Source organism: Sceloporus occidentalis, unplaced genomic scaffold (assembly GCF_023333645.1).
Source record: "Sceloporus occidentalis isolate IW3139 unplaced genomic scaffold, rSceOcc1.0.p SCAF_2, whole genome shotgun sequence".
Taxonomy (NCBI): domain Eukaryota; kingdom Metazoa; phylum Chordata; class Lepidosauria; order Squamata; family Phrynosomatidae; genus Sceloporus; species Sceloporus occidentalis.
This window is the reverse complement of record NW_028316982.1, coordinates 27,104,176-27,132,096: the sequence shown is the minus strand read 5'-3', so window position 1 is coordinate 27,132,096 and position 27,921 is coordinate 27,104,176. Positions and strand designations below refer to the sequence as shown.

Below are 27,921 nucleotides of genomic sequence, written 5' to 3'. Positions count from 1 at the left end.
ATGTTAAGTCGTGACAATTCATGGGCTATTAGAGCAGAACGGCGCTCAGGACGTCCACTGTCTGCAGAATCTTGCATGGTTCTGATGTTCCAGCATGCAAGCGTTAGTCTGTTTGCACCTTTGGAGGCTGGTTTGTGCCTTTGTCTCTTTGTCTTTGTTTGACCGCATCAGAAGATTCCCGTTGGCTGCGGCTAGCCAACCGGGTTGTTGGGGATGAGCTTTCTTTAGGCCACCTTTTCTAGGCCCCTCTCCATATGGAGCAAGCAGTGCTCTCCTTTAAAAAGGCTGCTTGGTCATTCAGGATGCTGCTGAACAAGACTATCATCCCCGGTCAATCTCGAGCGACCAAAGTCCTGAACCGCCTGCATGCAGGGTTGGGTCTGCGGCTTCCAGTGCATCTTTACACCTGCCGTTTCGTCCCTCGCCCATCGCTACAGGGCTGTTTCGGAGATTGGATGTGTCCTTCGAGCCTGTGCAATGGATTTTTCTGGTGGAGCGCAGCGTGCACAGAACTGGCTTCACCCTTTAAACCAGAGGTTCGTCTGCTGAGGCCTTGACAAGCATGGACAGTGGCAGCGAGGTCCTCGGGTCGTAAGTTTGATTAGAGTTTCCTTCTCTGAGATGGTTGACCTTGCAGGGTTAGACGAGCACCATCTGCCCAGGTTTGGGATTAGAGTTTTCCTTCTCCTAGGATGGTTGCCATAAGGCTAGAGAGCCCATCCTGCCCTTTGGCGCTTTTGTTCAGACCCTTTGGTTGTGACCTGTCTGGCATGGGGGGCCCTGCCGGTGGCTATTATACCACCGCCAGCATAGCTCACAGCTTCATTCAACATTTAATGGGGTAGCAATTTAGTTTTTAAAAAACCACCAATATGCAAAACCAATATGCATTATAATGTAAAATCCATGTATCTCAATAGACCATGTGGCATCATAAATGTACAAACAGAACAGACAGTATGATATAATGAGTACTACAGTAATTGTAATATAATAAAAGAGCTATGCAATGGAAGTGGAATGGAAACATGTACAACCGGCATCCAGTTAGTAACTTTTTTCCTGTGAAGTCTTAATAAATCTTTTGATGCCACTGTTGCATGCTTTCAAGTAGTTTCTGACTTACGGTGACCCTATGGCAAAACTATCATGAGGTTTTCTTGGCAAGATTTGTTCATAGGGGGTTTGCCATTGCCTTCGCCTGAGGATGAGAGAGTGTGACTTGCCCAAGGTCACCCATGGGTTCCATGGCCAAACCAGGGATAGAACCCTGGTTTCCAGAGGCATAGTCCAACAGTCAAATCACTATAGTTTCTTGTAGTGTGTATCGTATTTCAGCAATTGCCCTTTTTGTTTCATAATGCTGTCCTATGTTTGTATATGTATGTTGCCGTGTGCTATAATGTGTGTTGCTTAGAATTTTGTGGATGTGGCTAGCACTACTTATCCATCTGTTGTTTGGTGAAATCCCACCAAATGATGAGTGACCTTGAGTCACTCACTGTCTTTCAGCCTGACCTACCTCATAGGGCTGTTGTGAAGAGCAAATGAGGAGGAAAAGAGCAAAGTATGCTATCTTGAGCTCACTGGAGAAAGTCTGGCTATACAAATGAAACTAATAAAGTGTTCTTGATAAATAATTAAGGTTGGAGCTGAGTCAGTTCATGAAAGTGACCTCGTAAGATAAAACTTTAATTGCAGTCCAATATTATCCATGTTTTCTTGGAAGTGAGTCATACTGTGTCCAGAGGGGCTGGTTACCAGGTAAGTACGCAGAAGACTGTAGCTTTGTTAATTTTTAATTGCAGTCTTGTTAATTTTACCATCTGTATTTTTCTGCTGCAAATGAGTTTTCAGAGGTTCATTGTGGTCCAAAACATACTAAGGAAATAATCCAGTTTGAGACCACTTTTACTGCCCTGGCTTAGTGCTAGAGAAACCTGGGAGCTTTTGTTTATTGTGGCAGCAGAGCTCTCTGACAGAGAAAGGCTAAATGTCTCCAAAAACTACAGTTCCTAGAATTCCCTAGTTTTGGCGCTAGAGCAGTTAAAGCAGTCTCAAACTGGATTGTTTCTGCAGTAGGCTGCATCAATAGAAGTATAATGTCTAGATCAAGGGAAGTAATAGTGCCACTCTATTCTGCCTTGGTCAGGCCCCACCTGGAATACTGTGTCCAGTTCTGGGCACCACAATTCAAAAAAGACATTGAGAAACTGGAGCGTGTCCAAAGGAGGGCGTCTAAAATGGTGAAAGGTCCGGAAACCTTGCCCTATGAGGAACGACTCAGGGAGCTGGGGATGTTTAGCCTGGAGAAGAGAAGGTTAAGAGGTGATATGATAGCCCTGTTTAAATACTTGAAGGGATGTCATATTGATGAGGGAGCAAGCTTGTTTTCTGCTGCTCCAGAGACTAGTACCCGGAGCAATTAATGCAAGCTTCAGGAAAAGAGATTCCACCTCAACATTAGGAGGAACTTCCTGACAGTAAGAGCTGTTCAACAGTGGAACGCACTCCCTCGGAGTGTAGTGGAGTCTCCTTCCTTAGAGGTCTTTAAGCAGAGGCTAGATGGCCATCTGTTGGGGATGCTTTGATTTAGATTTCCTGCATGGCAGGGGGTTGGACTGGATGGCCCTTGCGGTCTCTTCCAACTCTATGATTCTCTGATTCTCTGATTCTATGATTCTAGTGTACCCCTATGCTTTGTTCCACAGGTTGACAACAATAGCATCACTGACATGTTGACATGCTGCCTATATAAAACTCTTCTTGTAATGGAGAGCCCACTAATTTTCAAGGCAGTTCTGGTGTTGAATAATGCTTAAGATGTTAAGATGTTTTTCCTAATGTTTTGGCCAAAATCATTAACCTTGTGGCAAAATAACAATGGACTTAACCCACTTCTTCTCATTCATTGATTGATGCTTCACCATCTTTCCCAAGCATTAAACCAGTCATTTCCTAGTTCTTCTATGTGTTCAGAATATAGCCAAAGAAGCCTTTTTAGTTCCCTCATATTACCACCTTGGACGCCTTTAAAAGGACAGTCGAGACAGATCTCTTCCAGCAGGCCTTCCCAGACCGACCTCCCACCAAATGACAGCTCATCTGCCCCTCGCTCTCCTACTCCGTTTACCCATTTTAACTGTTTTATAATAATTATTATTATTTTAACTATGTAATTTGTATTTGATTGTTATTATTTTATTGGTGGTGGAGGGATGAGGATTGTCTAATTGTTTATTCTATTGGGTTATGTATTAATTATTATATTATGCTATGTATTTTTATTTCTTTTACTGTAACCTGCCTCGATCCATAGGTAGAGGCAGGCTTATTATTATTATCATTATTATTATTATTATTATTATTATTATTATTATTATTTTAGCATCTCTGGCAAGCCTCATGTCATTATGGACTTTTACTTTCTTCTCACTTTCCTTAAAGGTTTGTGTTACTCTATTTCACCCATTCTAGGTTATATATCTCTCCTTCCATCTCTTATATATGTCCATTCGAAGTCTCAGCTTCTCATAATGTCCTTATGAATCACAGTGCTTTCTTTAGATGTGTCTTATTTATTGGTCTTATCCAAATTGCTTGGGTTTCTGTTTTCATTATTTCACTTTTCTAATTTTCTACCCCTCTTAAACTTCCCTTCTCCAGAAGATCTACTCATGTCTAGTTTTTCTTTTATGTTTCTGAAAGCAGTTTTCTTGAAATGTTCAGGTTATACACATACTGTACAATTTGAACAATTTGGTACCAATTTAACTGCCATAGCTCCATCCTACAGAATCCTAGGATTTGTAGTTTGGGAAGATACTAAGACTGCTAGATTGCTCTCCTGGAGTGCCCTGCATTTCAGCATTAAAACATTTTAGTAGAGAACGTTAAGTACCTCATCATACCATGACAGTGAATTCTCTGCTAGATTGCTCTGGTGGAGTCCCCTGAATTTCAACATTAAAATGTTTTTAATAGAGAGTACCTCACCATACCACAGGTTCCAAGATCCTATAGGATGAAGCCATGGTAGTTATGAACTTGTAGTATGGTATGAAACTGCTACAATGGTGCTTTGTGGACATATATCAGGATACATCCCTATCTATACTCACTTTTTGCTCCCCTTGCAGAAATTCCAAAATGGTATCTTCACTATTCCTACAATGACATCATCACTTTTCTCCAGATTTCTGACACTTCCAATTCATCAATCAGTTCTCCTTGGCTGGTTGGTTTTATGTCTAGCATAGCAGTTGTGATGCATTCTGTCCTCCACTCCCAATGCACACTTCTTTTCACTGTCACTGTCATGTAGCTACACACTTGGATGAATGAGTACAGGTTCTGTTATGACCATATTATAGGCAGACATTGTTAGCAGAATTAGGAGATTTGCTTTCAGTCACAAAATATTTGCAGTGCATACATGGGGTGTACCAGAAATAACCTGACCATTAATAAGAGCTGGGGATGGGAAAGTTGTTGGAAGTGTATTTCTTGATGAAAGCATCCATTTTGCATTTCCAAGCTCCCCCTCCCCCCCCCCACACACACACAAAAGCAAAGCTTACCTGATCTCCAAAACCTACACATTTGCAAATTTGCAGTGTGTGTTGGAGAAATAAAATAGGCACAAAACCATGCATATATTTTTAAATGTGAATAGATAAAAATAGATAATGTAGAAAAATAGTGCAGGAACACACTTTTGTCAATGGGGAAATGTATAAAAATATGCACAGTATAATGCCTACAAAAATAGGTGAAATTCTTTAAAATGCCAAAAGTACAGAGGTATCCCCTTGCAAGAAGGAAAATAAAATCTCATAACCTGATAGGAAGCAAAGATGGGACAAGAATACTGTTGGAATGTGGTGAAATGTAATGAAATCAAGAGTCAGAGAACTTTATATCCCTACCAGCAACTACTCAGACTAGTGCTTCTTTATTATGAGATAGTGTTGTTGTTGTTGTTGTTGTTGTTGTTAACCTTTATTTATAAAGCGCTGTAAATTTACACAGCGCTGTACATACAATCTTTTTAATTGGATGGTTCCCTGCCCTCAGGCTAACAATCTAAAAAGACATGACACAAAAGGAGAAGTGAGTGGTGGAGGGGAGTGTTGTTCCTGTATGTCCTCAAGTCATTTCTGACTTATGGCAACCCTAAGGTAAGCCTATCATAGGATTTTCTGGAGCTGAGAATGTGTGATTCGTCTAAGATCACCCAACAGGTTTCCATGGCTGAGTGGGGAATTGAACCCTGGTCTGCAGAGCAGTAGCTCAAACCACTGCACATCCTTATATACCTGCAAATGCCTTTGCTGTCTCTGAAGTCCTGCTCTCTGTTGGGAGAGATGAGCAAAAAGGCAATTAAACTTTTTCCACATTCCGGATCATTCAAACACCCCATTTAACTATGGAGCTTGCTAGTTAACCATGTGCCAGTCATTTTTTCCAAGCCTATTTTACCTCCAAGGGCTGCTGAGATGAAATGAAAAGTATAAACATCATTATAGAAATGAGAAGTAATCATTATTCTTCAATTTGTGTAAAGAGAGATTTTATTTATTTATTTTTCTTTTATGAAGATTTTATCATGGACAAGTTGCATTGCCCTGGCAAATATTTCCAGATACTCTCATTCACTCCAAATCAGAGAAACAAATCAATAGATATTGATAGCTATCACAAACAAGCAGTGCTCCTCAAATCTTTAAGTATTGGCAATCATGCAGTAGAGTAATGAAACCCAGGAAGCTTTGCATTAAATCATTCCTCCAAATGAATGAATGAATGTGTGCGTGGGAGGAAATTGCAATTTGCTCCCAGATATTCCACTCCCAATGGAAGAAAAGGCTAAACATGTGCAATAAATTATTAATTCCAATTTATTCACTGCACTTTAGTTGAGATAACCAAACAAGTGCCTCTCTTCTTGCAACAGATCAATAAACAAGCAAATACAGCTATTTAGTGCCAAACTAGACATGGCATGAGATAGTTGTAATCACATCTCAGAATATCTTTTACTTTGCTTAAAAACAACCATGAAAGTGAAAAGTTGGAGTGGTACAGTGGTACTAAAAAATTTACCTCTTGTTTATCCTTGCTGTTTTCCTGATCTAAAGGGTAGCCCTTAACCTCTGTTGTTGTTGTGTTCTTTCTAGGCTACTGCCACATTTCAGAATTAATGCAATTTGACACCACTTTAACTGTCATGGTTCCATCCTGTGGAACCCTGGGGTTTTCAGTTTGTTGTGGCACCAGAGCTCTCTGACAAAGAAGGCTAAATATCTCACAAAACTACAAATCCTATAATTCCATAACATTGAGGCAAGGCTGTTAGAGTAGTGTCAAACTGCATTCATTTTGCAATGTAGATATATCCTTAGTCATTTCCAACTTATGGCAACCCTAAAGCATTACAGGTGGATTGACTCAATCAATAAAAGCAGCCATGACCCCCATTTTTCAAGACCTGGTTAATAACAGGAACAGATATTTGCCTAATATTAGGGTATGTAGGGAGATCTTGTAGCACCTTTGAGACAAAATGAAAGAAAGAAGTTGGCAGCATGAGCTTTTGTAGACTTCAGTCTACTTCATCAGATCCATTTAGTGGAGTGGAAAGCAGGGACAGACATATACTGTATATGCCATTGGTATGTGAGAATGTCAATTCAAATTTAAAATCCTCTGTGTATGGAAATGAAGTTGCAAGTTCATTTTTAACAATGGTTGTTAGTGAACAAAGACATTGGGAACTAGCCAGTATGTATTGGGAACTAGCCAATGAAGTGACAAGATCAGTTTGGCTTTGGAAACTAGCTTGTAGGTGGGGAAGATACATTAGTGTAGGACCCACCCATGAGGTTGGGTCAGATAGTGTGTTGAAATGTGTGTAGTGAGCCAGGAAGCTATTATCACTATTACCATATTAGGATAATTCTGCTTAATGGCCTAGTCAAAGTTTCAGTTGCCTATCTTTAACATACAAGTAGCTCATCCATGGTTTCCACTGTGATAACACAGCAGACTAACCAATTGCTCCTAAATTACATCCATGACATATATTGACTACTAGCATGTCTTTGATTGATATTCTTTGAACCTTGCTTTAGAGTCATAAGACATAATGTATTCATTAGCCTTGCTAATGGTGAATTATGATAAACCAACACATTGGTTTCTCATGTGAAATTAGGGAATGGTTATGAATTGTTTTTTAAAAAGCCAAAAATTGGATTTTTATGGTTACATGGGGAGTGTATTATGTGCTGGCCAGCATTAACACTCTTACACTAAATAATAATGTTAATTGTGTGCCACCAAAGTCATCAAAATTTTGCCTAGGAAGCTATTATGCTTAATGTTATAACATTTCCAAGTGCTTTTGCCCAGCAGGCTAGCCCACACCAGCATCCAGAACTTCTCAATTCCTTGCAGGCTGGATAACAGTTCAGTTGAATACTCTTGCCAGCTGGCAAGGGAGGGGAGCACATTTTCCCTAATCTAAGGGATTTGAACAAGTTAAACAAAGGGCAAGAGGGCTATGGAGAAGTATACTTTTTCTATTTATAGAATACTCAGGAACATCAAAGTTGAGGCTCCAACAATATTTCCAGCTGAAAGTCAATTATGGTACCCCTGTAGAATCCACAAACAAAGGAGATTTGACATTAAAACCAGTGGGTTATGTCTGAGACAGAAGGAAAGGGTCTTCAAAAATGGAAAATAAAGCAGAAAAAAGAATATTATTTTCCAGTTTCTTTCAAACCAGGATGAACAGGAAGCCAGATTGAGGTCTATCAGTAGATCTCTGACTCAGATGATTTGCAGTAAATCAGAAAAGATTTCTGAGTCCCAATTATTTGATCATAGGAACTACAACATTACATTTCCTTTCCTTAAATGACACTTCTGACAAAAAGAAAGCTTGGGGGTCACCAAGTTTTTTTGTGGGACAGGACTATCCCTGGATTGCGTGCTGGCCAATTGGCCATAATAAAGTTATTATTATTCCCTGGATTGCAAAAATTTGTTCTCAGTAGCTGAATTTAATGGAGATATTCAATTCAACTACTCAGAGCAAACTTTTGCAATCCAGAATTATTCAAATCCAAGTGTATGTCTTTTGCACCAGGTTCTGGGCAATGGATCTGATGCTCCAAGTAAAGCAAAAAACAACAATGAAAGTCCTGAAAATCCCAGGTAGCTTCCATAATCTTAGGTTTTCTCCCTCATTCATCTAAATCATGGTGAGAATCATTACTCATGTCCCCCACCTCCCTGACCCCTTCCAAGCCCTGATGTATTTTTTAAATTTTGGTGGGGGGGGGACTATTTTCAGCCAAAACATGCTTCATTATTGCTGTTCTGTGACTCCAACTTATTTTGATCCAATTCTAGCCTTTTCTTGGCAAGATGTATTCTGGAGAGGCTTGCTGAGAGAATTTGACTTGTCAGCAATGGAAACCTATTGGGTGACCTTGGGCAATTCACACTCTTTCATCCTTTAAACAAATCTTATCATGAAAACTCCATGAAAGGTTCACCTTAGGGTTGCCATAAGTCAGAGGTGACTTGAAGGCATGTAGCAGATATCCTGGAACAGAGTGAGAATGAGATCCAAGTTGGGGTAAGGAAAGTACTGACTTTAATTTCAGCTGGCTGTGTCTCGAGGGGATCTTTCCTTAAAGCCCGAGCCCCGATTGCCCTGGGGCAAGATCTTTTATACCTCATCAATACACAGGGGTTGCCTTCAACATTTGGCCTATACATTCCATTCTGTAATTGGTTACTGAGGCCCAAGACAGACAGGCTGAAAGGGGCATGGTGGCGGCGATACTAGGGTTAGGGACCGTGCACCAACCACATGGTTCCAAACCCGAGTACGTGCGGGCGGCTTCCTGATGATCACCTCCTGTCCACATGGGAGCTGCCACCTTTAAGTAAGCGACATGCAGCATCCGCACATCAGTGCACATCGCGGACGTCACAAGTGTGCCAATTGCACACTCATGATGTCTGCCCAGCACAGTAAAAAGAACCCGTTTTTTCTGGGTTCTATTTACTCTGGAGGGAAGCCATGCGGTTTGGCAGCTGTGGCTTCACTCCGGAGGGAAATAGGCTGCAGGCAGGCTGCCCTTTTGGGGAGGTCTGTCCCAGGCCTGAATGTACACAAAATTTTCGTTTGTTCACTGAGCCCCATCCCTTTACATACTTTACACAATTTCTTTACACAGCATTTTAGTGTGTCAGTACATTCTGACCTTTTACAATTTCCTTTGGCCTATCTAACAAAGTTCTTGTAAACATACTGTTTTCATATTGCTATCTAATTATGCAAGGACTATATTTGTGTAAGAAGGCAAGGACAAGCTAGTAGCACAATCAACATCTTCTGTTTGTTCTTTTCAGCTGGGACTTTTTACCCACAACCTTCATCCTGCTATGGTCTTCTCACTACACAGGCAGTTTTTTTTTTTCCTTCTATCTACTTCTGGCACACAACACCAATGGCAGCTCATCCCAACTTCCAAGCATGAACCACAGTGCAAAGTACTTAGCCATCATGTTTCAGATGCTAGCTAAATATTTAAGATAGGTTTTAGCTAACTCTTAGAAACAGTCTTCTCTTAGTAAGTGCTTCTTAGCAGTGCAACAAATGCCATGGGAGAGAACAATTATCCTACACATGTTAAACTGAGGTTGATGGTCATCTATCAAGGGTGTGCTGCACATCATGCATTGATCAGGCAGTGTTCCTTCCAGTTCTATGGTCTCCTTTGGATTAGGAAGGACATTTCCCTTTCTCTTTTAAAACTAGTAACGTGATGGGACAGCCATTATGCATTTAACTCTATAATAACCTCTATGGGACATTGTTTGCCAGCCTAGATTATTGGCAAATAGTTAAAACTAGCAACTCTAGAAAATTGGCAGTAACAAAATTATGCAGTTGTATTGGTTTGTTATATTTTCTAGTTCTGAGCATTTTTAAACAGTAGTGCTAGCATGTGCTGTTGGAAAGTAGGGAGTTAATGTGGCACAAGAGAAATACTGATTTCTAAAGTGGGAGGTAGACAGAGACAAAGTAGCTCAGAGAAGAAATAGATCTACAAAAAAGCTGATATCATGGATTCCAGGAGACAATAAAAATCTGATTTGTGTGCTTGTGGCAGGGCCTGAGGGAGACTTAAAGAAGCTAGTGGGGCAAAGCTCAGTACAAGCATTAGAGGCAACACCCTGCCCTGGTAGTTTCTTTTAATCATCAGGGAGCTTCAATAATATTTTTGACTTTGCAGTATGACTGTGCTTTTTTCCCCCTAAATACCAGGTCTAGGTACTCAAGTTATTGGCAGAGCCTATTAGCCAAGAATAGAAATTACACGAGTACTCCAAAAGGCTGTTTTATTATATTACACTAATTATATAGGCCATAATTCATTGTGACAGTTGCAAATGTATAAGCTAAAGTTACATTTTTGTGACCATTTAATATCAGTGATTCCTAGTTTAGGAGATGCCCTAGATTAGGAGATGTGTAGGGACCATGAAAGTTGCCACTTACTGGGGAGCAGCCACTGTGCTTGGGAAACAGAAGACTGACATTTCCACCTCTCTTCAGATAAGTGATCTCTGTTGCAAAGGGGCGTTGCGACAGGGACCTTACTCCTGTCTGTCACAATAGAAAAAGCTCACAGAAGGAGCCAGAAATATCAGTCAGCTGCTTCCTAAGCAACAGGGGAACAAACACCCTTCGATCGCAGTGGCTGCTGCCCAGTAATTGGGGACTGGGGAAATTGGGCTGGTAAGTCATTACATAACTACATAACTACACTGGTTACATATTCATTATTGCCCAACTGAATTCCAGCGAATATATTAGTAAAATGATAATAGGATGTTGTATCTGTAATAAAAGAGAATGCATGTATGCCTGTGGTAGACATAATAAACTGGAACACTTCGTTAGATGTCTTCAAATTTGACAGAGCATTTTTTGATGTTGTCAACTTGTAGTGCCAAGGTTAAAGTTCCAAATGCCTCTCCCTTTGGATCATTAAAACCAAAAAAGGTAGCAGCCATAGCTCAACATGACAATAGGACAGATATTGCAAAAACTGATATAGTGGTTTTGGCCGTCATTCCACTTGTGATGCCAAGTTTCAAGATGAAAAGTCAAAATTTCAAATAAGAACATTCACTAGAAGGAAGGAGGGATTCGTCAGAAAACCACAGAAGATGCCTCAAAATTTGACAAAGTATGTTGGGTTTTATCCAAGTTACAGTGCCAGTTTCACACTGAGATTCCAAAGGGGAGTTTTCTATAAACAAAAAGAAGAGCTTCTATAATTTATTCGGGATTTTAAGAGCTAGAAGACAGGCGAGGGTTCTCTGGGGTACTGCTGCTAAGATTCTTCAGTGAGGGAGAAGGGTGGGAAAACAGGAGCGAACTGTCTGAAGTATTCCTGAATGGGGCTGACGAAAGCAAGTTCAGCTGATGCCTTTGGGAATGTTAGATATAGACCTAAACAACACCAGAGATTTCACTAGCAATGAAAATACCAAAAGGCCCATCATTTGACATTGTGGTTTGAATAATCTCTGTGATTGGTTCTCATTTCTTTAATTGTTTAGAAAGCAGAGGGTGTGAGAATTCTACTTGAAAGGAGAAGGAAGTCATTTCCCTGCAAGGTACTACCTCTTTGCAGGGTTGGGATGAGGTATCAGCTGAAACAACATAGGATAGATGACCAGGCGAGGAAAGTAGAGGGGAGAGTGGAAGGAACAGAGAACCCAGAAATGTGCAGTAGGGTCAAAGCATTGCATCAAGAAGAAGAAACTGAATCAGTAAACTTCACATGGAGATGATTTGTTATACTGATAAACATTTGTTGAAAAGGATGAGGAAGTTATACGGGCAATCTCTCTGGGCAACAATTTATACAGTTATTTGGGCTGAAAAATACCTCTGGGAGAACACATAACCTATTACGATCCATGCTTTGTGAATATAAGGTCTCCAGTTAAAAGCTGGGAAATCCTAGACCAGTATTAGAAATACTGGCTAAGACAAACCAATTGAAAGCTTAATGTTTAAAGCTTTCTTCATACTCAAGATTGAAAAAACTTAAAGTCTGAAAACATGAATACAGGAGAAAGTAAAGCTTTCAAAATTCCTTAATAACCATGCGTGAACAGAAGAACAAAGGAGAGAAAAAAGGAAAGCAACTTGCCTCTCCACCTACCTCCTGCATGTTAAAAAAAAAAAAAGATAGATCTGGAAGTCTCACCACCAAAATGGAAACCATAAGAAAAGTGGAGGCTTGTTAAAGAAAGAAAGAAAGAAATCATGCCTGGATGCATTTTGGAAGTTCTTGAGAAGAGATTTTGTTTGTTTGTTTGTTTGTTTGTTTAGTTATGGTTAACTGAAATGATGGTATCATTTCACATGTGTGTGTTATTAGTTTTGAAGAAAAGGTTTTCTGAAACACGCTGAATTGTTTTTCATTTGGGGGCTGTATGCCAAAATACCCTAAAGGTACCAGATCCCATCAGGTCTTGTAAGCCAAGCAGGGCCAATCCCAGTTCATGCTTCAATAGAAAACTGTCAGAGAATATCAGGCGCTGCAGGCTATATGTCAGAGGGAGGAAATGGCAAAACTATCTCAGAGTATTCCTTGCCTAAGAAAACCCAATGAAATTCATGGGGTCCCATAAGTTGATAGACAACTTGAAGGGAGAGACACACATAGTGGAACCTATCTCTATTTCATCCATAGTTACTTGTACCTCTGGTACCAAATTTTCTGTTAGAGAAATCATGAACATGATGTTAATATCTTGATAAAATTTTAAAAACTTCTTGTCTGTCAGATGTAGCTTATTGTATTTCTTTGCATTTCAGAAAGGTTTGTTTTAAAGCTCAATTTTTTAATTTCAATTTATATTTAAGGATTCTTAAGTGCACGCTTTCTTTCACCTCATTATTAGATATCGGAAAGTTATCTATGCTCATCTTGTTAATCATCTTCAGCCAGTACAGACAAATATCTAAGTCTTTGAAACTGATGTGAAACACAAGTGTTTAAATCAGACTTTTGGGTCACATTTTGCCAGCACAAAAACCTCCCCAAGCATAATTTCCATTTGCCGTCTGTGCTTCATTTATTTTATGTCCTAAATGAATGTGTTTGGTACTTTAAATGTTTCTTAAATGTGGCATGATAGACAAATATATCTTGTAAACGTCTACAAATGAAGTCAGAGTAGACTAGAACTGAATCAGATTTTTTGCTGATGTAACAGTCCAAAACTTTGCAATAAATCCACATCAAGTATAGAAATGTAATATAATTGACAATAAAGAAAGCACTGAGTGTGTGCTGTGATTTTATTCAAAGGCATTCCCTGCTGGTGAAATGTCATTTAGCAATTCAGAAAACATGGCCAAGATTTCAAACTGTCTAGTCATAAGCTCAACAGCAGGGACTGGATGAGGCGTTAGCCTCCTGTAGTTGAGCTAATTGTTAGATCTTATTTTAAATTAATAAGTGCCATCCCTATATGAGAAGAAACTTACAGGCCTTCAAAGATAAATTAAGCCTTGCTATTAGGATATAGTTGCTATGGTGATTGTTTCTTTTCTCTAGGAGATACAGGTTAAGAAGATACTAGTGTGAGTGGTTTCAGGATATACCTCTGGTGAGTTAATTCTGCTTAAGCTCAGGATTGTGCCAGTCACTGCAAATAATAAGTATGGATATAGCACCATGCTGTTTATCAGAAGGTCTATGCCGTTTGATCCCCATGAGTCATTTCTGTAAGGAGAAAAAACATCCTCTCTATTACTTACTAGACAAGTGACTTCTAAGGTAGTCTAGGTTCAAATTACCCTTGACACAGATTCATGTGTGCAGATCAGTTTGGAAAGTTACTTTTCAGGTGTAATCTGTTCACATTACTTTTTACAGCATTTGAGAATTAGTTACCATTAGGTGTCATACTGCAGAAAAGGTACTTTTTGCATTGTTTGGTTTTTTTTCAAAAAAAAGCTTTTATTGAATATGTAATGAAACATCAGTAACTTTTTTAAAAAAGAACAAAAAGTGCCTTTTCAACATTGTAAGAAGGCATGATAGCTAATTACTGAAGATAGGAATGAAATGAAAAGGGGAGAAAAGAGTAAGAGAAATGCATATGATTTCAGGATCATGTCCTAAAATACACATTGTACTTTGCTAGGCAAATACAGGTTGTGTCTCCCTTGTCAGAAATGCTTGGGACCAGAAGTGCTTTGGATTTTGGATTTTTGCAGGTTTGGGAATACACATAGATACACATAATTAGATATCTCGGAGATGGTACCCAAGTCTAAACATTAAGTTCATTTATATTTTGTACACACCTCATACACATAGCCCAAAGGTAATTTTATGCAGTGGACTCTTGTTATACACTAGGGTTTGGTTCCAAGATCCTTGTGTATAACAAAGTCCATGTATGCTCAAGTCCCATTAAATATAATGACAAAGCAAAATGGTGTCCCTTACAAAAAATGGAAAATCAATTATGTGATGTTTTCAGCTAGTAGGATGGTGTCGTCTGCATAGATTGTTGATATTCCTTCCTCCTGTTTTAACTCCTCCTCCTTCTGTGTCCAATCCTGCTTTTTGTATAATATGTTCTGCATGCAAGTTGAACAGATAGGGTGAGAGGATGCAGCCTTGACTGACCCCTTTGCCAAATGGGAACCTTTCTGTTTCTCTATGTTCTCCCCTGACAGCGGCCTCTTGTCCTGAGTAAAGATTCCTCATTAGGACTATCAGATGTGTTGGCACTCCCATGTCTTTAAGGACATTCCATAATCTTTCATAAAAGGCCTTGCTATAGTCTATAAAGTACATGCTGGTTTTCTTTTGGAATTCCTTGGCCACCATATGTTTGCAATGTGGTCCCTAGTGTCTCTTCCTTTCTTGAATCCTGCTTGCACCTCTGGGAGTTCTCTCTCAATGTATGGTTGAAATCTATGTTGCAGAATTTTAAACATGATTTTGCTTGCATGAGAGATTAGAGCTATGTATCTCTTTTTTTAATGGGGATGTATATCAATTGTTTCCAATCTGTTGGCCATCACTTTGTTTTCCATGTCAGTTAACATATGTTGGTTATCACTGGTGTTGATTCTGTTAGTGTGGATTAAAGTAATTCGATTGGAATATCATCTGTTCCTGTGATTTATTTTTCCCATTTCTCTAATTGCAGCTTCCACCTCTGTTTTCAGAATTTGGGGTTCATCCTTATATGACTCTTCAATCCATATGTGCTTAATTTTGGTATCCCTTTTATATAGCCCTTCTGTGTACTGCATACAGCCTCATTTTATTCCTTCCTGATCTTGAATTATGTTGTTTTTATTGTCATAGAGTATCCCAGTCCTTCATTTGAATTTCCCTTTCATTTCCTGGATCTTTTGGAATAGGTCTCTTGTTCTTCCCTTTTTGTTGTTGTCCTCCATCTCTCTGCATTGACAGTTGTAGTAATGGTCTTTATCTATTCACACCATTCGTTGAGTCTATTATTCTATGATTCTCTTCTTTCTTTTACTGCTTGTAGCATTTTATCTGACATCCATGATTTCTTCTCTTTCTTTTTGACTACTGTGTCTGTCTACATTATTCTTTTATTATGTCCCTGGCTTCTGACCATAGTTCCTCTGGTTTTCGGTCTACTGTGCTTAGCAGTTCAAATCAGTTCCTTATATTGACAATAAATTCTGTTGAAATATTGTTTAGATCAAATTTTGCTATGATGACTGGGTTTGTTCTTTTCTTAAGTTTTACTCTTATTTTGAAATAAGTAATTTGGAATAAGAAATACTCAATCTGTACTTGAATGTAAGCTGACCATGAAATTTATCGAACTGGGGTTAAAATGTTCCCCAGTGCGTTCTAATGTGCCCGCGCACGGGCGCGCACGGAATGTGACGGGAACATGATGGGGCCAAGAACCCCATTTTGCTACACACTGGAACGCTGCCTTTGCCGCTGGGTGTTCCAATCACATCCCTGTTGCGTTCCAGGGGATGCCATTTCTGAGAAGTTCTCCAACCTCTCTTTCACCTTCATTACAAAAAAAAATTAACTTGTTGCAAATAGCTACAATTCAGGTAATTCATTAAATCCAAACTCTAGTATAGCCTACCAATTGCTAAGGTGTTAAATACTGTACTTTATTGGGGGTGGGGACAGATTTAGTAATCTTGACAAGTAATATATCTGATGGAATTTGAAATGGACAGATTCTTGGGAAGTTTACAGAGCAATTATGGCACAGTAGCCTGACTGACAACAGATTTAGTTAGATTTCAAATCATTATAGTAAAATGACTTGCAAGATGCAAATTCAGTTCCTAATCACTATTGTTTAATTTACTCAACAATTTTGCATGTCGAAAATATTGTATTTTAAATTGATTTTCTTTTTTGGAAGTATCACAACATTTGTAGTTATGTGCTTTCAAGTAATTTCCAACTAATGACAAACCTAAAATGAACCTATCGTGGGTTTTTTGGGGCTGAGAGTGTGTGACTTACCCAAGGTCACCCAGTGCAAACAGATGAAACTGATGAAGGTATTATTTAAAAACAAATTCTATTTTTAAATTATTATTATTTAGAAAATAATTTTAAACTACCCATAGTAAAAAATAAGCAGATCAAATGCCCCTGGTTTGAAAGATCATGAAATAATGCAGCCATGGCCACCCACTGGAATCTCAAGAGATTGATATGGCCATATTGGCCCCTTTCAACATGTGAAATCACTTCATGTGGGCTTGGCTAGAGTCTGCATATAATCCTGATTCCCCACATTGCTAAAAGCATCCAAAGAGTACAAGAGGAATCACTTCTTTAAAACAAGAGGGAGGTGCCATAATATTTCAGTGTTCACCCACCAGTGGCTTTATGCTAGCTGAGCAGGAGATGATGATATAGCAATGGAAACTAGTCTAGACAGGATAATATGTATTGTTGCTGGGCAATCACAACGGTCCCCTGTTGTTTCCTTTTGTTCAAAAAGTAATAGATATCACTTGCAGAGATGGATGCAATCAATGAAGAACGTAAGAATTGTGGAAAAGAGAAGCACATTTCAGCATGCCACCCAGGACATTATCACACAGGGCGGTGGGGGGCGGGGCTTAGTGTGAATAAATCACCATGCAAACATCATAAATTGTTAAAAAAGCACAATCAGGGTTCACACGCCTATGCACTTCTCCCATCAGTGAATCATGGATGCATCCCTGTTCGCTTCTTCCATGAAAAAAGCAACCTTAGAACCATTCTTTGGTAATAACAGGATCTTCCATTATGCACTCCATAATATTCATGGAAGAAGCGAGTGGGGACATGTCCATAACACTTCATTGATGGGAGAAGCATGTGGATGTGTGAACCCCAATTGTGCTTTTTTAATTATTTATGATGTTTGCATGGCGATTTATTTACGGTAAGCCCCCCATGTGATAAAATGACTGAATTCTGAATTCTGGTTATGTTTTGTTTCTGCATGAAACATGAAGGCCATGACTAGGCTTGAGGCTCCTTTTGCCTTGTGCATTGCAGGAAATTTCTGATTTTAAAGCACATTCACATATGAATATTCCATGACATGTGACACTAAGGTCCAAAACACATTGCAGAAATAATTCAATTTGAAACTGCTTTAACTGCCATGGCTCAGTGCTAGGGAATCTTGGGAATTGTAGTTTATTGTGGCACCTCTGACAGAGAAGGCTAAATGTCTCACAAAACTACAGAATTCCCTAGCACTGAGCCAGGGCAGTTAAAGCAGTCTCAACCTGGATTATTTCTGCAGTGTGTTTTGGACCTAAGAGTCACATCACATATGTTGCAACAGCTTCATACCTTAGATTTTCTATGAAAAGCATGAAACCTAAGGAATCATATTGCATCTCCAAAGATACAGCAGATGGGTGCATGCTAAGCAATTGTTGCTAATCATAATTTCCCAGTGCATGTCACCAAGTATTTCACAACATAAATTTCCCCTTTAGATTTCAGTGCACTGGACTCTGATAGGAACTGGTATGATTAATCCAGGTTAAAGAAGGGTAATTGGTATTTGTTCAATAATTGGTGTTATTGCCCTTGCTATGCACATACTTTCCTATCTTTGCCACCTGCTGTCATCTGCTTTCAGTTGAAGTTGCTGTATAAAGAATGAAGTGGAATGCAGATTTATACAGAGCTGTTCTGTCTTCCTGGCACAGTCTGGTGATGGTAAAAGTAGTCTGTGCATGGATCCAGATAAGGCTTTGATTCCACCATTGCCCTTTTTAAATTTTATATGGACACTGAAGGATATTGCTCTACATTCATCATAAGAGCTTGGGAAAGTTACTTGTTGCATTACAATCCCTAGAATTTCCCAGTAAAGCTGGGAATTTCCATTAAAAACAACAACGTTTCCAAGCTTTGATTGTATCCCTCTATCTTTTCTCCACACAATTAAAAATTCATTAAGAGTAAAAAAGCCAGAATAACTGTCTTGTATTATTACTAGCACAAGGAGTCCAGCATCTGGAAACTCTCCAAATTTGGTCAGATATATCTGCTAGCAGTTTTCCAGTTCAAAATGCCTTGTAGTTCCAGTCCTTCCTCTTGGGTAGATTCCAGAGGATGATGCTCGGGGAGAGTCGCTCCTCAAAAACGGAGCTTAAATGTGGCGTCCCTCAAGGTGTCATACTGTCCCCAATGCTATTCAACATTTATATGAAGCCACTGGGAGAAATCATTCACAGACATGGGGCAGGGTGTTCTCAGTACGCTGATGACGCCCAAATATATTTCTCCATGTCCCGATCAGCAGCTAGGACAACAGATGGCATTTCTCCCCTCAATCAATGTCTTGAAGCGGTAATGGGCTGGATGAGTAAAAACAAACTCAAGCTGAATCCAGACAAAATGTAGGTACTTACAGTAGGGGCCCCCAAACCAGATAAAGGGTTGCAACCTCCAGTCCTAGATGGGGTCACGCTCTCCACAAAGGACTGTGTTTGCAGTCTGGGGGTGCTCCTAGACCAGTCGCTTCACATGAGAAATCAGGTGAATGTGACGATCAGGAGCGCCTGTTATCAGCTTTGGCTGATACGCCAGCTGCGCCCTTTCCTGAAAGTAAAGGACCTAGAAACTGTTGTACATTCACTGGTAACTTCACAACTTGATTTCTGTAATGCGCTCTACATGGGGCTACCCTTGTGCCTAGTCTGGAAACTTCAACTAGTGCAAAATATGGCAGCCAGGCTGGTTGCCGGATAAACTAGGAGTGACCGAATAACAGCCATCTTAAAATCTCTTCACTGGCTGCCTATTAGTTTCCGGGCACAGTACAAGGTGTTGGTTATAACCTTTAAAGCCCTACATGACTTGGGTCCAACCTATTTGAGGGATCGCTTGCTCCCATATAATCCGCCCTGCACCCTCAGGTCCTCTGGGAGGAATCTATTGCAGCCTTTAAAAACCAGACTAACTGCTACCTCCCAGAGGGCCTTCTCTGCAATTGCTCCCAAACTATGGAACTGTCTGCCAGACGAGATCCGTCAAATTGCCAGCTTAGACAGCTTTTAAAAAGCTGTCAAGATGGATCTCTTCTGGCAGGCCTTTCCTGAATAAAAGTGCCCGGCCACAGAATGACTGCCCCCCGCATCATGTATTAGCCCACCGCTCTGTCCTTGTATTTTTTTTGTTGTTTTTAATAGATATTTTAATTGTACATGTTTAATCCTGTTTTAAGGGGAGGAATTTGGAACATCATTTTGTAAATGTGGATTTTAATATGTTGTGAGCCACTTTGATTGTCTTGTAACAGAAAAGCAGGATATAAATAAAAGTTTTTTTATTATTATTTTATTAGTTTCAAACATTTCTGATCCTAGGGGTGTTCACGAAACTCCTCAATGAATACAACTAGTTTCTGCTGTACATCTGTTGGATCTGCTCCAATATCTCCATATCCTTCTGGCATCCCTCACTCCTGTAACGATTCTCCACCACCTTACAATTCTTTCCTTCTTTTGTGACCCAACACCCCTGTGGGTTTTTAAAGATCAGTAACGTGGATGGATTTTATATCACAGGCCAAGTGGATAGTTAAACAAGAATAAAAGTTTATTTTTAAAACAGAATAGGTAAAGGTAACTTTGACATAAAGTTGATACTATGTCTTCTTTTGTTACATATATACAGGTTTGGTTTTAACTCTCTATTAATGTCTCTGCCACACAGGCTATATTATCAATCAAGAAATTATGTAACCCAAACCCCTCTTTTAGAGTCTGGCTACACTGAGTCTCTCTTCTCTAGACTCTCCAGAACTACTACTGTCCCTCTCTGGACCTAATAGTTTCCTCACTAACTATTCCCTCAGGAATTATCGGAACCCAGTCCTCTCTTGGACTCTACAGTTCCCTCACTCTCTAATCTTAACTAGCTCCCACACTGAACTCCAGCCTTATCCCTCAGGATTTCAAACCCTAACTGACTCCACCCAACTGCCAGCGGAATCTTCAAACTCCTCAGCCAGCACCTGATTGGCTTAGGATCTCTAGCTTCTGATTGGCTGGTTTATAAGTCAGTTCATCACAACTCCTTCCCATTCCCCATGCTGACTAGCAGGATGTAGGCTATTTCCTTCATAAACTTGTACTTACATAAGTTCTGCTCCACAGTGTTCTGCTTCATGCTTGGTCACTGGAAGTGAGGCCAGAAGGCATTATTCCACACATGCAGTGTATGTGTGAAAGACCAGTGTGCGAATAGCCCTTTTGATATCCAAATGTGACTTCATTTTAGAAGCATATTAGAAGCACATAAATATCCAGCTAAGTGGAACACAATTGAGAATATGGAGTTTATTCTTTTAGTATCTCATGAACCTATTCCATATTTAAAAGAAAAATTAAAAAGCATCTGAGCCTTAAGGGAATTTCAAAGAAAGAAAGAAAGAAAGAAAGAAAGAAAGAAAGAGTTCCCTTTTCCAAGCACATCCCATGACTTTGTTTTCACATTATTTTTAACCACTTCTCTCTTTTCTTTTCTTTTTCCTAATGACTGCCAGTGTTACAATAGAATTTAATATCCTGGCAGTCTCCTATTCATGTTCACCCATCTACTTCATATATGGGCATTGGATCCCTGCCTGACGTGTACTTTACAGCAGCTTATATTTATTAACATCGCTTTAAAACACACACAGAGAGAGAATTACAAAATGATGTTACTACTGATGCTTGGTAGTAGCTGCTACTGCTACTACTAGCTTGAAAATATATAATAGATTTTTTATTTTTAAAAAAAAAAGTGAAGAAAATGGCATGAAAAAGTCATGCTGCATTAAATGATTTGAAGTGTATACTGGGAGTGGTGAAAAGGGAGGAGGCATGAATAATTCAAAGGAGAGGCAGGATTTGCCTTGCAAGGTCGATGAATGAAAAAGGCAAGGCTTTAGGACAGATCGCCTCATATTCTTTCAGTGTTGTCAAGAGATCACCATCCATCTGGAGGGTTAAGGCAAGTTCATGCGACGCAAGGTACCAGCTCATCACTCCAAGAAAAGATTATATTGAAATCCATTGGCACCAGGTTGAGTTCAGTGGGAGCCTGACAGCTGCTGGGAAAGGTTGGAGCCTGCATGTTTGATGCCAAGTGAATTGGAGTCTATTTTGAACTCAACTTCCACATCCTCCTAAAGGAATGGTTATCAAAGAAAAAGGGAGACGATGAACAATACCCCAGGCAGCCAAGTGCGAAGAACACAACCAAGTGCGGAGAACACAACCTCACTTTATTTATGCCATTGAAATAACTGGAATGCCTTACAAAATGGCTTGAAAGAGAAAAGTCTGTTTGTACAAGATGAATGTGAGTATTGCTAAAGCAAGGGGGTGGGGTAAGGTAGAGCTTTCAGAGCATTGCTGGCTTCAGTAATGGTCATTTAATTTCTCTTGCAATGGATGACAATAGCTATTGCAGGAGGCAAACTGTTTCAACAGTGTGCAGGCTATTCCAGGGCTTTTTAGAATGGAACTTTTTGTTTGGCTTTGTTTTAAGTACATCTACAGATATTCCAGCTCATGGTTAGAATGGAATGGAAAACATGGGAACAAATAAGTTCCCTAGCCTGATGAATGCATTTCAGATTTCAGCACTCTTTAATTGCTTCTCAGTGGAATGTAATCTGCCAGAGAGCACTTTTATTTTTAGAAATGTTCAAATGGATAAAGCAGCCCTGCACAAAAATATATACATTTGCTTTTTCAGTTGCTTTGAAAGGTAAGAAATAAATAGCAAAATTACGATTTAGTGCTGCTCATAATCAATTATGCAGGCTTTGCAACTTTGACAGGGAGGAAAGCAGAAGCCTGCAGCTACGGGTATTTAGAAGGGCAATTGCTAATTACATACGGAAAAAATGTGTTTGAATGGGGAAAATTTAAAAATTAGGCACAGAGTGGACAAAAAGAATTTATGCAAGATGCAATTGGAGTAGATCAGAACTGCCTTTCAATGTTTTTATCAGCTGAATTGATCTGAACTGCTAATCATGCTGTTTCTAAGTACTGAGTATTGAGGAAGACTCCTAAGCTTTGCTTTTCAGACTGTTAAGTGGCTGTTTCATGATTCTAATATTTTGACAGTGGAAATCATTCTGAGTAGTTCATTTTAAAATGGATCTAATTTGTTTTAAAGACAGCAGCTTTAAGCAGCTCACCAGTCTCTACCATCAAAATCACCGATCCACCATAGTGAATTAGTGAAAGACTGCCCCTTTGTGTCACCATCTGGGTGGTTTCAGAGTGCGGCGTTTTGACACCACACACTCGGAAGCCACTCGGAAGCCGACTTCACACTGCTCGGCTGTCCACTGCCAGAGAACTTGAAATCCAGTTTCCATCAGTTGTGGGGCAGAAAAGCCAGTTTTTTGCCTGCGCAAAAAGGAGTAGCTGTTTGCCGCTTCTTTTTGGGCCAGCAAAAAGGTGGATTGGGGCCACAACGTGCAATTACCTGGGCCCCAATCTGGCTTTCTCAGGGGTGGCTTCAAGCTGCCCCTTCAGGGCAGTCTGTTTCACCCCTTAGTTATATGCAGAAATGAAATTGTCGTGCATCATGTGAACCATTATCTCCATAGTTTAACAAGGGAAACTCACTAATACATTGGCTTGAGTGTATTGACTTGAAATAATGTTCTTTGGATATGTGGGGTTTTTTTAATTCAATAAAACAGTTATACCTCCTATGTTCCTGTTAGCTCAGTTTCCACTGGTTGCAGGTGAAAATATGGATCAACCTCACTTTTAAAAAGGAAGAAAAACCTTTCTGTTCTGCAGCTTGTAATCATGAACAAAACATTAACATGAAGGTGTCAGTGATTACATGAGTCAAAACAAAGTTAAAGTCCTCAAAAGTTAACAATGATCAGTATTATTATCTCCCCACTGAATATGATTGGTTTCAGCCAAGAGAAGAGAGGATTTCCTAAGGCTGTCTAGTTTAGGGAAAAGAGAAGATCTGAACTGAAGACTTCTCATCTTATGATCCATGCACTAAATCAGTGCATGGATAGTTTTATGTTATAAGTTTTGCAGGCAATATTTGTTTTTAGCAGATCAGAGCCTATGTACTGGATCCTCTAGTGTGAGGATCTCTTATATATAATGGTTCTGATAGAGCTCTTTTTTCTCTTAGTAGGAAAATGCATTTTCTCTATCTATTTACATGTGTGTTTCATATCTTCCTTCTCATGCATTTATTTCATCATCTCAATATAAATAAGACCCTTCTTCACAAAGAGGCTAGACCATACCTCCTGGTCTAACCCCAGATCACATCCTTGATATCATTTGGTGTGCAAACATCTTAAAAAGAGAGTCTACCACCCTCATATTGCTGTGTACATGTAGATTTCCACAGAGTTGGAACCCCCTTTTTGCAGAAGTCTATGCACACAGGAATCCAATACACCCAGTACTTTTCTTTTCTGGCATCCACATTCAATGTATGATGTTGGTTGTGGATCATGTACAGTCCGGGATGGAGCATAAAGGGGTGTAGTCACACTCCACTTCTATACAATGGCTGTATTTGTTGAGAGGAATTTGCAAAGAGGGATTTCCATAAATTATTTCCCATAATACCAGGGAACCTGAACTCTCTCTGGAAGCCAAGATGACTAAATTGAGTTGTTATACTTCAGCTACATCATGAGAATAGATACCTCACTAAAAAGACAATAATACTGGGAAAGGTAGAGAGCAATAGAAAGAAAGGAAGATCTCATGCCAGATGGATAGATTTCATTAAGGAGCCCATGACCATGAGCCTGCAGAACCTGAGCAGCATAGTTGAGGACAGGTGGACTTGGAGGCATTTCATTAACAGAGTCACCATGGAGCCCTGGTGGCGCAGTGGTTAAATGCCTGTACTGCAGCCATTCACTCGAAACCACAAGGTTGCGAGTTCAAGACCAGCAAAAGGGCGCAAGCTTGACTCAGGCTTGCATCTTTCCAAGGTCGCTAAAATGAGGACCCAGACTGTTGGGGGCAAATTAGCTTACTTGCTAATTAGCTTACTTGCTGTTCACCGCTATGATCTTTGGAATAGCGGTATATAAATAAAACAAATTAAATTAATTAATTATGTGTTGAGGCCAACTCAAGGGCAGTTAACAACAACACCACAAAGTTCCTCTAATGTCTATACTGCAAATACCATTAAGCAAGGTGTCATTTTATGCCGTAATTCATTATGCTTGAGAGTTTACTTCAAATACAGTTTCATCTGCACACATTTACTCTAAAACTTTTCACCTTCTCTAAGGCTAGCATCTTTGTCCTGGGATACCACTGATTCACATGATAACAAAGGAGGAAGGGAAGCAGAGATGTAGTAGAGAAGTACCATCTTTTAGAAGGAGAACAGTTAGTGAGCATTGTGTACTAAAACTTTCCAATGCTATGGAGTGAAATTAATATAAAAATCACTTGAGGTAAGCTTGGTTCATTCAAACAAACTACTGTCAGCCTTCCACATTTGCAACTTTGACTTTTGTGGATTTGATTATTCATGAATTTTATCAATATGTTCTCTCTAGGAATCTCCATGTCCTCCAGTGTGACTCTGCCAGAGGCTGACCATAGAGACATGCTGCAGGACCTAAAGATTCCTAGAGAAACCAATTCTCTACACATTTGTAGGTCCTCCAGTGTGATTCTATAGTCAACTCTGTCATATATTGAAAATAGTGTTGCAGTGGAGGACCTAGAAATTCTTAGAGAAGTATTCTCTCAGGTAAAAAATAGTTGGGTTTTTTATTTGCTGTTTTTCACTTTCATGGAGGTCCTACTTTCATGGGAGGGCCTACTGTAAGGAGCTTATTATACATAGCATTTAAACAAGATTAGAGCTGAAAGAAAATAGATTTTGGCAATTCTTATCACCCAACGTCTCAGGCTTCTTGCTGCTTTGTGAGGCACAGTGAGGGCATCTCTTTTCATTGATGAGAGAAACCCATCAATGATCTCTCAATTTTGGTAGTCCCTGGGCGCAAAACATTGTTCTGGGGTAGTTGCATGATTGGCAGTCATGCAGTGCCAGTGTCTGATTCCTCCTAATTTTTTTTCTATTTGCTTTTCTTTCTTTTTTTAAAACTGAAATGACAGTAGCAGTAGTAGCATTTTAACTTTTCCTAATTGCTTGGAAAAGTTAAAATGAAAATAATAAAATTTTTAAAAAAGACAAAAGACAAAAAACATGCTGGATAGGGCATAGTGCAGGAAGGTGGGACAAAGGGAAAGTCAGGAAGAGAGCATGATGGTGGCAGCAGCCCCAATTGCATGATTGAAAAATGTGAATAATGGCTGCTCTGAAACCGGTATGTTTCCATTAAAAAAAACAACTGACACAATTACTGTAAGAATGGGACTCGTGTGGTAATGCTGTAAACGCAAAACACCAAGGGCATAGCCCAAGCAAATTTAAGCATTAATTGATTTCGGTAGAAAAGTGTTAAAACGACTTGAATCCATGCAATCGAGACATACTTAGCATCTGGTCTTCAATGCCACTCCATTTTTGTAATAAAACACAACAATAGACTTGTATTATAGTTTCATGCATGTATAAAATATCTGCTCATCAGTGTGACTTGAACCCTAAATCTGTAACTTAAAGCCTCACTGGTTGCAGCAGCAACTGGACATATCATTTTAAAATTGATTTGACACAATTACTGGGTGAATTATACTGTTAACTGTTGAAATAATGTACCTATAAATATTTTCCCATATGTAGCATGCCTTTGTGTATATTACAACCTCAGCACCCCCATTTATCACAATAAGTGGTGTAGAAACTCTTTTTAATTGGGATAATTAAAAAGATAAGGAGCCCTGGTGGCGCAGTGGTTAAATGCCTGTACTGCAGCCATTCACTCAAAACCACAAGGTTGCGAGTTCAAGATCAGCAAAAGGGCCCAAGCTCGACTCAGGCTTGCATCCTTCCAAGGTCGCTAAAATGAGTACCCAGACTGTTGTGGGCAAATTAGCTTACTTGCTGTTCACCGCTATGATCTTTGGAATAGCGGTATATAAATAAAACAAATTATTATTATTATTATTATTATTATTATTATTATTATTATTAGAAAATAATATAAATGGCAAAGGACAACAGGAGGGAATATGCAAACACTCATTCACTCTTTTACCAGCTGAGGGCCAATGCAAACTGCCAAAGTGCAGGCATTTACCTTGTAAGACAATGAACTTTATCGCACTGCGTTCCTTCCACGCGTTCTGAGAACAGAACGGAAGGAGTAGGGATGAGTGCGGAACGCTTGGGGGACGGATTTTACCGCACGCATCCGTCCCTCATTCGTTCCGTTCCCCCTCTCTTCCGTTCTTAATCCGTTCCAGAGGGGGAAATTTTTGAGAACTGTTCTGAACAGTTCTCAAAAAGCGTCCCCTCTGGAACGGAAGGGGCAGGGAAGAGAGGGGGAACGGAACGAGTGAGGGATGGGTGTGTGCGGTAAAATCCGTCCCCCACTCATTTCCGTTTCCTGCTGGGCCGGGCCGAGAACCCGGTGCAATAAACTTCAATGAGTAGACACTAACTTACTATTAAAATAGTAAGTAGATGAATCTTGGTAGATGAAGGGAATGCTGTGGATATAGTATATCTTGATTTCAGTAAGGCCTTTGACAAGGTTTCCCATGACATTCTTGCAAACATTCTTGCAAACAAGCTTGTAAAATGTGGGCTAGACAAAGAAACTGTTAAATGGATCTGTAATTGGTTGACCGGCCGAACCCAAAGGGTGCTCAACAATGGCTCCTTTTCATCCTGGAGAGAAGTGACCAGTGGGGTCCCACAGGGCTCTGTCCTGGGCCCAGTGCTATTCAACATCTTTATCAATGACCTGGATGACAGAATTGGGAGCATACTTATCAAATTTGCAGATGACACCAAATTAGGGGGAATAGCTAATACCCCAGAGGACAGGATCAAGATTCAAAATGACCTGAATAGACTAGAAAGCTGGGCCAAAGCTAACAAAATGAAATTCAACACAGAGAAATGTAAGGTATTGCACTTAGGGCGGAAAAATAAAATGCACAGATATAGGATGAGTGACACCTGGCTGAATGAAACTACGTGTGAAAGGGATCTAGGAGTCCAAGTAGACCACAAGTTGAACATGAGTGAACAGTGTGATGCGGCAGCTAAAAAGGCCAATGCTATTTTAGGCTGCATCAATAGAAGTATAGTGTCTAGATCAAGAGAAGTAATAGTGCCACTGTATTCTGCTCTGGTCAGGCCC

At 39.7% G+C, this 27,921-nt stretch overlaps 1 protein-coding gene across 2 annotated transcripts in view; it reads left to right on the top strand.

Annotated features, from left to right (window-relative positions):
• Positions 1-27,921, top strand: part of SCHIP1 (schwannomin interacting protein 1) — a 610,191-nt gene that overhangs the window by 376,068 nt on the left and 206,202 nt on the right. The window contains exon 1 of one of the 2 annotated variants that reach the window (XM_089508952.1): positions 21,521-21,965. The exons of the other annotated variant lie outside the window; for it this stretch is intronic. Within the exon in view, the coding sequence (XP_089365078.1) occupies positions 21,960-21,965 (6 nt within the window). The 5' untranslated portion in view covers positions 21,521-21,959. Of the gene's footprint in view, positions 1-21,520; positions 21,966-27,921 lie in introns of those variants that run through there. 2 annotated transcript variants of the gene reach the window in all.